This window comes from Protopterus annectens, chromosome 3.part1 (genome assembly GCF_019279795.1).
Source record: "Protopterus annectens isolate FY-2018-M chromosome 3.part1, PAN1.0, whole genome shotgun sequence".
Lineage (NCBI taxonomy): Eukaryota > Metazoa > Chordata > Ceratodontiformes > Protopteridae > Protopterus > Protopterus annectens.
This window is the reverse complement of record NC_056732.1, coordinates 1,030,848,156-1,030,859,735: the sequence shown is the minus strand read 5'-3', so window position 1 is coordinate 1,030,859,735 and position 11,580 is coordinate 1,030,848,156. Positions and strand designations below refer to the sequence as shown.

The following is an 11,580-nucleotide window of genomic DNA, read 5'->3' as shown; positions in this document are numbered from 1 at the left end:
CCTACAGGAGTCCTGCAGCGTGTGTCACGCCTTTTCCTCTAGAGTCCTCCAAGAGATGATGAATAAATTAATCTTAAAAGGGCTGATTAAACCCTCCTTCGAGGAGGCCTCATCTTCCTCATCCTCTCCAACTAAGAAAAAGAGAGCGTCGGCTTCGACCAGCCCGTCGGAACCGACTACTAAGAAATCCAGGCAGGCTTCTCCATCGGCTCCACGGACTTCGGAGCCGAGGGTGGACCAGTCTGCCTCGGTGCCCCCAGTCTTGGCTCCTCTGGTTTCGGAGCCGATGACTGGGGCTTCGAGAGGCGGGTCACCTTCATCGGCTCCACTGATTTTGGAGCCGATGAGGGTTACCGGCTCAGACTCTTCCCCTTCGGCGCCGAAGCCCTCCTCGGCACCGAGGGAAATTGTTTTGGGTTCTCCTTCGGTGCCGATATTGGTTGAGTCCATTCGGAGCCGGTCCCCCAGTCCTTTGGAGCCAATGGAGAAGTCGGTTTGGACCCGATTGGTTTCCTCTAGATCTTCCAAAATGTCTGTTTCGGACATCGACAGGGTGCTCCTAAGACTGTTTCAGTCTCCTGTGTTCCAGAAATTAGTTTCGGCTCCAGCCCATTCGGCTTCGGAGCCGATGGCCCACCCTGTAGTTCTGGTTCCTCCTCCAACAGCCTCGGCACCGTTGGAGCCGGTGCTGGTGGAGCCGATGGAGGTTTTCGGGTCGGCCCCGACCCTTACTCCAACCCCAGCTCTCGAGTCTGAGTCCGGTACGCGGACCTCCTCTGTCGGCCCTGGGGGGGACGCTTCGGGACTGATGTTTTCTGTTCCGAGCCTTTCTCTCGGTGCATCGGCTGCGGGGGTACCGTCTACTGTTGTGGCCACGGGGGTTGGACCTTCCCAGGATTCTGGTGTTCCAGCCTTCAGGGCCATGTGGAGTGCGTTAGCCAAATCATCTTTGGCTACCTCCACGGTCTCACCAGCACCTTTCCTACATACGGAGACTGGGTCTTTGGCAGTCCCCTTGTCCTTAGACAGTGGAGCCCCGGGGCCTGAGGTCACCCCCACTGGGGGTTCCCCCCCTCCTGGAGGTCCTTCTGAAGCTTCTTCATAGGAACCCCCAAGGAAAAGATTGTGCAAGAGGAAGCACGTCGACTCCCCCGATGAGTCTCTCACGTCAGACACTGATCTTGATGATGTGGAGGGGTCCCCTAAGTCGTCCTCAGATGATCTCTCCTTTGCAGACATCTTGGAAGCCCTCAAACAATGAGGCGGCTGGCATTCCAAACCCCCTTCTGCTGACGAGTCGGTGTTCCTTAAGGCCTTCGGGGCTCAGCCCTCCGCCTCCTGGGTGTCTCCGCCCTTCGACGAGCTCCTAGATTTGATCTGTCGAAGGGCGTGGGAACATCCAGATTCTGTGGAACCGGTGCCTGCTCGCCCAAATAAGTTCCTATCAGCACCCCCAGAGAAGGAGTTTTTGACAAAAGGTGTGGCTGTAGATGCCTTGGTGGTGGCATCTGCTACCCAACAAGATGTAGCAGAGGCTTCAACGTCCATCCATCCTCCTAATAAGGAGTCTAGGAGCATGGATCGGTACGGGAAGCGCACCCTTAGTTCAGCGGCCTTTACCTTAAGGTCCCTGAACTATTTAACGCACTTCACCAGGTTTCAGAGGGATCTGATCAAGGAGCTTTCAGATACCCTCTTGGGTAACCTACCTGAGCAGTTGGCCCAGACGGTTGGCTCTCAGTTGACTACGCTGTCATTGATATCAAACTCGTCCATGAGGCTCATTTCATATGCGGCCGAAGGGGCGAGTAGAGCGGCGGGTATGGGTATTGCTCTACGGAGGCAAGCCTGGCTCCGCCTGTGTCATTTTGCGGAAGTCTTTAAGACTTCCTTTGCCGACGCTCCCTTTGATGGGTCCTCTTTGTTTGGACCCAAGGTAAAGGACACATTGACCCGCTGCGAGCAAGAAGGTAAGACTTGGAATGCCGTAGGGACACGATTTTCCACTCCCTTTCGGCCTTATCCCAAGGCGAAAAGAGGAGGGAAAATGTGGTTCCGTAGATCCCAGAAGTCTTATCCCTCGCAGCAGGACGATCCCCCTTCTAGAGGCAGAGGAGGGGGAAATTTTTCTGGAAGACTCCGTCCCAGAGGTGGCAGAGGCCCCCGCAACACTGGAGACCGCGAGTCCTTTCGTGGCTCTAAAGCCTTCCACAATCCCTGAAGGATTGCCCAACTGTGCAGCTCCGGAGCCAGTCGGGGGTCGTTTTTCGAGGCACCTGAAAGCCTGGGAAGGTATCACTCAGGACCGATGGGTGCTTCGAATTATCGCCGGAGGTTACGCCATCCCTTTTTCTCACTCCCCTCCTCGACCCAAGAAAATCCCGGACCCGCCACCCAGTCAATGGGAAATTGCAGCCTTAGAAGTCTCAAAGCTGCTTTGAAAAGGAGTCATCCAACCGGTCCCCGCAGACCAGATCGGATTAGGGACTTATTCAAGATTCTTTTTGGTGCCTAAAAAGACCGGGGACTTGAGGCCCATTTTGGATCTCAGCATTCTAAACCGTTCAGTCAAAAAGTCCAAGTTCCGAATGCTCACCCTGCAATCCATTCTCCCACTGCTGGAGAAAGGTGTTTGGATGTGCTCCATAGATCTCAAGGACGCCTATTACCACATTCTGGTAGATCAGGCGTCCAGGAGACATTTGCGCTTCAGCCTACGAGACAGTCATTTTCAGTTCCGCGCGCTGCCCTTAGGTCTCACCACAGCCCCCAGGGTGTTCACCAAATGTTTGGCGGTCGTGACTGCTCACCTGAGGAGTCTAAGATTCCAGGTGTTTCCGTATTTGGACGACTGGCTCCCAACTGCCACCTCCAGGCTTCTACTATTGCAGAATCTACAAGCCACAATATCACCAGGCACTTCCCTTGGGATCACCTTCAATTGGCCAAAGTCTGTGTTGCTGCCATCTCAACGCATAAGATTCATCGGAGTAGAAATAGACTCAAACCGAATGCGGGTCTATCTTCCTACAGAAAGGATACAAACCATACAGGCTCAAGTCTGAGCCTTGCTTCTCAGATCCAAAGCTCCAGCCAGGATGGTCTTGCAGCTATTGGGATCTATGTCGGCCACGGTTCTTCTAGTCCCCCTAGCAAGGTTGCATATGAGAATTCTCCAGTGACTTCTTTCGACACAGTGGTCCTTTCAGGATCTCCCGCTCAGTCACCTCATACGGATCACGGAAACCTGCAAACGGGACCTTCGCTGGTGGCTGGTGCCCTCCAATCTGGATCAGGGTCGACCTTTTGTTCCACCTCCTCCTATGGCCACTTTGACTACGGACGCCTCCCAGATGGGGTGGGGGGGCATTCCCTGGGCAGGTCAGTCCAAGGCAAATGGCATTCAGAAGAGAGTCTTCTTCATATCAACATTTTGGAAATGAGGGCGGCGCTTCTATCTTTACAAGCCCTCCACGATTACCTCCCTCAGGGCGTAATTGCCGTTCACTCCAACAACATGTCAGTGGTCTGGTATCTGAACAAGCTGGGAGGAACCAGATCCTACCCTCTTTGCAGAGAGGCCATGAGAGTCTGGGAATGGGCAGTGGCGACCAGACGTTTTCTGATAGCAACTCATATCCCTGGCAAATCCAACGTGATAGCCGACAGACTGAGCAGAACTGTCCTCTCTCCTCACGAGTGGTCTCTGAACAATGCAGTGACAACTCAGATTTTCAGCAAATGGGAAATTCCTTGTTGCGACCTCTTCGCAACTCCGCTGAACGCAAAGTGCAAAAAGTTCTTCTCCCTCACTCCAGCTCCGGGGGAGAGTCCTATGGACGCACTAGCCCATCCTTGGCCCACCGGCTTGCTATACGCCTTCCCCCCCCAGTTCCCCTCCTTCCCAGAGTGATCCAAAAGGCGTCTCACTTGGGGAGCAAAATGATCTTAGTTGCTCCTTACTGGCCTCGTCAGGTATGGTTCCCCTATCTTCAGAAATATGCACTGGACGGTCCATGGTTCTTGGATCAGATCCCAGACCTATTAATTCATCATTCGGGACTACTCCACCAGTCCCTTCACACTTTGAAGTTAACAGCTTGGCTCCTCCTCTTCCGACTATAGTCAGGAATCATACCTTAGACCCGTAAGTCATACATATCTTATCTTCGGCCCTCAAATCTGCCACTAAGAAATTGTATACTAGCAAATGGAAGAGATTTGCTATTTGGGCTCAACTCCGGGGTCTGGATCCCATCACTATTCCTGTATCGGAAGTCCTAAAATTTCTAACTTCCCTTTTCAATCAAGGTTCTTCAGTCTCTACCATCAAGGTCCAATTGGCAGCTATTTCAAATTTTCATGAATCTATAAACCCACCTTTAATGAGCAACAGATTGTGTAAAACCTTCATGAAAGGTGCTGCGCTTTTACGACCTCCGATTTCTCATCCTGCTCATCCGTGGGATCTCGATGTGGTGTTACGTGCCTTAACCTCCTCCCCCTTCGAACCGGCAGCAACATGTGAGTGATTTGAAATTTCTATCTTGGAAAACTGCTTTTCTGGTCGCGATTACTTCTGCCAGAAGGGTTTCAGAGCTTCAAGCTCTATCTGTAAAACCACCGTACCTGGTTTTTCATAAAGATAGAGTATCTCTCAGGCCTAATCCATCCTTTGTCCCTAAAGTTTGTTCCAGTTTTTGCCTGCAACAGTCATTAGAACTTCCAGTTTTCTTTTCAAAGTACTCAAAGCAGAATACATATTCCACACATTGGATGTCCACAGGCAATTGCGTTTTTATTTAGACAGGACCAAACAAACAAGGAAAACAGATCAATTGTTTGTGTCCTTTTCAGATAATAAATTGGACAAAGCCGTCACAAAGGTCACTATTGCCAAATGGATCAGAGATTGTATTAGTCAAGCTTATTCCTCTTCTAATAAAGAGCTTACGACCTATGTCAAAGCTCACTCTACAAGAGCTATGGCTACTTCAATAGCATTCCATTCTAAGCTTGCCATTAGTGACATTTGTGCTGCGGCTACGTGGTCTTCCCCGCACACTTTCATTTCCCACTACAAATTGGATGTGGCATCCCGGGGGCGAGCTTCATTTGGTTCCACAGTGCTCAGGAGTGTTTTCCAGTGAGCCACCCAGGATTTGGGTGCTAGGGACGCTGTCCCATCAGTACAGAGAATGTAGGCGAGATAGGATCACATAACATCTTTTAGTTATGTACTCACCATAACTTTAGATGTTTGGGATCCATCTCGCCTACATTCCCAATAACCCACCCTCCTTCCCCCTTCCTTGGAGATCAGAAGAGATCTGACGGTCCGAATTCTATTGTTTCATCTTGAAACATCTGGCAATGTTATATAAACAAGTTATGTGTGTGTGCATGAATGCGGACAAACAAGATCTGGGGGATTAGTGGTGGTGCATCCTGGGATAGAGAATAGCTCAGCCAATAAGAGGCTTCGCTCTATAGCATAGCGTGCCGAGTCGGAGCCGAGGATCGGCTCCGAGCCCATCAGTACAGAATGTAGGCGAGATGGATCCCAAACATCTAAAGTTATGGTGAGTACATAACTAAAAGTTCTGGTTTCCGTGGTTACCATGCACAGGCTCAGCGTAATAACCATTTCAGAAATCCTATAACCTATGCCAATGTAGTAAGACCGAAAAATAGATATTCAGCACCTTGACCTACAAGATTTTCAGGATATCAATTCACTGCTCAACAACATAATACAGAAACACCAACTAATTCTGTCTCATTTCCACATTCTAATTAATCTAACCTGCCTCATATGCAGTCTCCTGTTCAGCCACAAGTCCATTCTCTTTCCCATAGCCCTCGTGCAGCTAGTAGTGTTTTTTTGTCTTCGACAACTGTCACCAGCAACGACATAGAGCAGCCCGGTCTGATGAATGGGAATTTAGCATTCAGAGGGAAAGGGAGAGGAAGAGCCAGGAATATGTTGACCAGCAAAAGACCACAAAGGTATCAATCTCTAGGCTCGAAAATCATCACAAGGAGCTCTGCAAAGAACTAAATACTGCTTCTCAGCCTAAGACTGCTGACTACATTAAAAATAAAATAGCTAATTTTAATGCAGCTTTAACTCATGTCAATGCAGAATTGGATGTACACACTCAATACAAAATGTTACGCTATTGAATACTTCAACCTCTAATAATGTATCACTACTACACACAGCCACTAACATAAATGTTACTTCAACTAACTGATTTAGAAGCTGTTTTACAGCAAATGGACACAGCGATTTTCAATTTAACTGACAGATGCTTTCCTGACCAACATATAAAAGTATTATAAAAGGGATTTAATTTCATTCCAGTGCAAAGGGCGCATGTGCCTGATCTTATGCTTGACCTTAAGTTGTTTGCTAGAAAATTAAACCTCTGTTTCTTACATGCCGATTGTCGTCATGAAAGAAACAAAAATAGGGATATTTCAGATAATACTGATGATGAAAATTATTCAGATCAATGCGCAGATTCTGATTTATCTGATGCTTCTAACAACTACATTCCTAGACATGTCACTACTCCACGGATTAAGAGTACATACAACCCAACTCTTAATAACTCTATACAGACTTTTTTAAAAGTATGTGATAGGGATATTAGGAAATTATGTGCATCAAACAGCACTAACAAATGGTTTAATTTATCTGAGTTAGAGAAACAAGTGCTATTACAGTTAAAAAATGATAAAACACTACGCATTATGAGAGCGGACAAGGGTACGGGATTAGTCTTGATGGAACAAGAACATATTCAAAAAATGAAAACTACACTATATAATGAGTTTTTCACCCAAGTAGACATACAGACAATAGACACACACTTTACCAATATTGACAAGACCTTGAAATGTCTACAGATTACTAATGCCATCTCTTTAGAAGATTACATGTTTTTGTCAGTCCCCTCACCTAATCTAGGGAGATTATTTGGTATTCCTAAAATCCATAAGAATGCTTCTAACCCACCATTTAGACACATCATTTCTAACAAAAAAAACAAAACGGAAAAAATTGCGGAATACTTAGATGCAGTTTTAAACCCTTTAGTACAAAAGACCAACAAACCAATAACTATTTAAGAAATTCATGGGCTTTCTTAGACTAACTATTCCACAAAAAAGAAGGGTTATCTAAATGTATTTTAGTAACTATGGATGTAGAAGGGTTATACTCTAATATACCTCACAAAAAGGTATGCAACTTTTCAGATTATTTCTTAATAAATACACCACTTTTTCAAAAATTAAAATTAATACATTAAGTATTTTAGTTGAAATGGTACTGAATAACAACTTTTTCTTCTTTAATGGACATATATAGAAACAAACCAAGGGAATAGCTATGGGTTCCAAGATGGCACCTGCTTTTGCTAATATTGTCATGAGCACATGGGAATTAGAAAAATTAAATACCTTGAAGAACTTTAATCTAGTACACGTTTATAAAAGATTTATTGTCTATGTTTTCTTTCCGTGGAAGGGTGACCAGTCTTCTTTAGACATTTTTATTTCTGATTTGAGAGACAGTTTAGGTTTTTTGAACTTGATTTTGTCTGGAATTAGGGTCTTCTATTTCCTTTTTAGATACACAGATATACTTACTACCTCTTAATACAGTATGTTCCACTATATATAGAAGAGACCTATAAAAATAATCTGCTTGATTTTACTAGCTCCCATCCATTTTTTATGAAAAGGAATCTTGTCAGAAGTCAATTTTTTCGCATCTCTAGAATTATCAGTCAAGATTATGACTTTCAAAAGAATGCTGTTTTGTTAAAACACGTTTCTTTGAAGGAATTACCCTCCTTCTCTTATTAACAATATATGTAACGAGATCTCTAATGACAGACACACTAAACATTTACCAATTTTACTACATGGTTTTATACCTAATACTTCTAAACCAAGTAACATTAACAGAACCCTTAGTTTCCCATTACCCATCTCTAGGCACATGTCACAAATTAGAAATGTCATCACGAATAACTGGGATTTATTAACTGTATCACAATTTGTCAGCTGCTATTGGCACTACACCTACCTCTTCATTTAAAAGAACCAAAACCATTAGAATGAGCTCAGAAAACAGATTTACCTTTTCTTATTAATTCTACTTCTACTTCCAACTCTCAAAATGGGATGCATTCATGTAATAAATGTGTGGTATGCCCTAACATTTTCACAGGATCCCAATACACATTCACACACTGTAATTATACTATTAAGTTTTCAAAATATTTCTTCTGCCATTCTACAGCATTAGTATATGCAGGTATTTGTGCATCTTGTAAAGCATTTTATGTAGGTAAAACTACAAGAAAACTTTCAGATAGAATTAAGGAGCATCTAGGAGCCATCAGGGCAAAGAACTTAAATAATGCCCTTGCTAAACCTAGCATTTTTTGTACTTCTTTTAGTAAATTTTACTTCATAGTATTAGAACAAGTTAACTGTTTTTTGGAGATTGGGAATTATATTTAGAACTAAGAGAACTTTAATGGCAATTACTGCTTAATTCTGAAACATACCCTGGTCTGAATGAAAGTGTTAATATTAAATGCGCTTTAAAATGGAAGATTTAATTCTATTTTGACAGTTGCTTTCTTTCTACAAAATGTGTTTGCATCCATCCATGACCTTTGACACACTTGTTAGTCACCACTTGTACAGTTATATGAATATTCATGTCTCCTACATGCATATTTAGTGCACACACTGTACATTTGTTCAATGATTAGCTAACACAAGGAAGTGTTTATTTAATATTCATGCCCCTGTCATATGTATGTTCATGGTTATTGTGTTTAGATGATTGGCACAGTTTAAATATTGTCTGGTTGTACTATTGGTTACTGTACTAATAAATTATAAGTAGTTCATTGTTTTTTTGTTTACATGCGACTCTAGTTACATATAAGTATTGCTGACTATAGGTTATTCTGATGAAGCTCTTCCACCTGAATAAGAGCGAAAGCTTAATCATCTATTCAGTGTCTGAGTTTTTATTTCCTTTCTACTAGCTCAGTATTAATTACTACGCCTAAAAGAAGTCTGAATTTATATAATTAAGATTCTTCTAGTGCACGGTGTTTATTTTATATATATATATATATATATATATATATATATACACACACACACACACACACACACACACACACACACACACACACACACACACACAGATTATATATCTATATATATATATTTTTTTTTTTCATTCCTAATAAGGAGTTGGGTAGTATCCATGGTGTCTTGCAACAGTTCTTTATCACTATAAATGTCATCTCTGGTAAAATGTTGGACAAGCAACAGAACATAGGAAGTCAAGGTGGGGAGTTGCTTGTCTGTCCTAATGGGGCTTATCAGTGGTTTCCCACAAAGCTCTGTAGTGGGGCCACTTTTTCAACTATTATGTACAGAAGTTGGAAATGGGTGCTTGAATAATCAAATAAGCTTATGTTTACAAGGTGGCTGATATAATTCACTGAAAGATGCTACAGTTCTCCAAAGTGGTTTACAGGAACATTGACCTCAACTTTAAAGTTGAAAAATGGAGCACCATGAGAGTTTGCATAAGGGACATAAATTGCAAAATATAACTTCAAAATTTTAACACCATTGTTAATGGTATTTATAGTGGAAAACAGTTTGAACCCTGACTATTGTTTGCATCAATTAAGAAAACTTGTTCTGTGGTTCTAATTTTAAAGGGTATGTTTATTCTCTTGGCGAATCATTAAACTACTTTACCAGTATTGAAAATATTCTTCAATTTGTAAAGATAGACCAAACTGGAGCATCTTTTAAAAATGCAATGATTTCTTACTAGTAAAACTGTTATTGTAAATTGAGGCAAACTGCAAGTCCCAAAATTTCAAAAAAAGCATTGATACAAAAGAACAGCAAGTTATGAAACATGTTATTCTCTTGTTAAATCTGGTACAGAAGGGCGTGCCCCCCCTGCAAAAACACTACACTGTCGTACCTAATATACACACACACACACACACACACACACACACAGTGAGATCATTGCACCTTGGATAAATGGAAAACTCAGCTATAGTGATCTGTGTTTTATACATAAATTCGCACAATTGTGCTTTTTTGTGACTGACAGTTAGGTCTTTCATTGAAGTGGTTACCTAGAAAAATCTTAAGGTTAGAAAATTTGTACTAAGAGAGTTCAGAGCAGCCGCGTTTTGTTTCTTGTATATTACTTAAAGGTGACCTCTGTATGGTCTGTCGGGAAGAGTTTAATGTTTTTGGAATGTCTGTCTGAGGGATGTTTTTGAGGACCTAATAAAATATTGATAGAAATTAGGTGAAGGGGGGACATTTCATGGCACCTTAAGGTTGTGGAATAAGCTTCCCATTGCAGTACGGAGGAATTAAATCTTTTAGAAATATTAAGATTGTTATGGCAGCAGACGTCTTGATGGCCAGTAGAATTTAAGCTTGATAACTGAACTTGAGAACTTAAGTTTATATTTCTGTTAATTAGCAAGCAATTTTCATTTTAACTGTTTTTCACTAGCAGGGGCAAAAATGATATCACATGGTCATGAAATTAATAATCCTGAAGATAATCAGTATAGCTTCAGACCTTCTACTTCACCACTGATACATTCATCTCCTAGCCAGACTTCTGGAATTCCAGAATCCACAAAGTAAGTCTGCATGTCTAGTATAACTTTGTTAATGCTAAGTTTGTTTTTTTTTTTTTTTTATGTTTTCCCTCATTTATAAGTTTATATTTTTATTTCCATGTTTCATTCAGGTCTTTGAGTGGGTCTCCAGTTTATACTTCTACATCTATTCAAGAACTGGGGTGTAGTGATGTTACAAGTTCAGATTTCACATATTCCAGTGTGTGCCTCAGTACAGAGTCTTACAGTTCTTTCACAGATGACACACTTCAAAATAGTGCAACGATACGCAGTCCTGAGAAGATAGAGGTAAATATGTTCTTTTGCAGTGCAACACAGTATTAGTTTATATCTTATCCTATATTAATAGATGGATAATATTTTGTTGCTGATTTTTTTTTTTTATACAGTAGTGTACCCTAGATTATATACTTTGCTTTTTGACTTGGGTTATAAATGGTCCATTTTTTTTTACATCAGGACAAGCCTGACAGACAGGACTGCTCAAAAAATTAAACGTCCTTTGCTAACAAACACCCTCCATGTATCCCATTATGCACTGAGATAACGCAGCTTTTCAGATTTTATTGACTTGCTGTTTAATTTTCATTTCTTGAAGGAAAACTTAAGGGTTTTGTGAATAAAAGCTATTGAGATTTATGTCTACTTTTCTCTTCAGGGGGTTCTCCCATTTTTGGAATTATTTTCTGGAGAGTCTTCTGTTTGGACTCTGGCCCTCTTAGATTGTTAAAATTCAGTATTTGTTCCATCACTGTGCCTGTAAGAGGAAAGTTCTCAAGAAAAATAACCAAGTGCTTGCACTGGTGGGTTCTCTCAGTTGTTAACATGACACAAATTAGGGTTCTAC

The 11,580-nt window shown here is 42.2% G+C and overlaps 1 protein-coding gene across 1 annotated transcript in view; it reads left to right on the top strand.

The window, feature by feature from the left end:
* LOC122797745 (centrosomal protein of 192 kDa-like) overlaps positions 1-11,580 on the top strand; it is a 1,194,871-nt gene that overhangs the window by 1,030,045 nt on the left and 153,246 nt on the right. The window contains exons 14-15 of the mRNA XM_044066270.1: positions 10,601-10,733; positions 10,844-11,021. Coding sequence (XP_043922205.1) covers positions 10,601-10,733; positions 10,844-11,021 — 311 coding nt within the window. The remainder of the gene's footprint in view (positions 1-10,600; positions 10,734-10,843; positions 11,022-11,580) is intronic.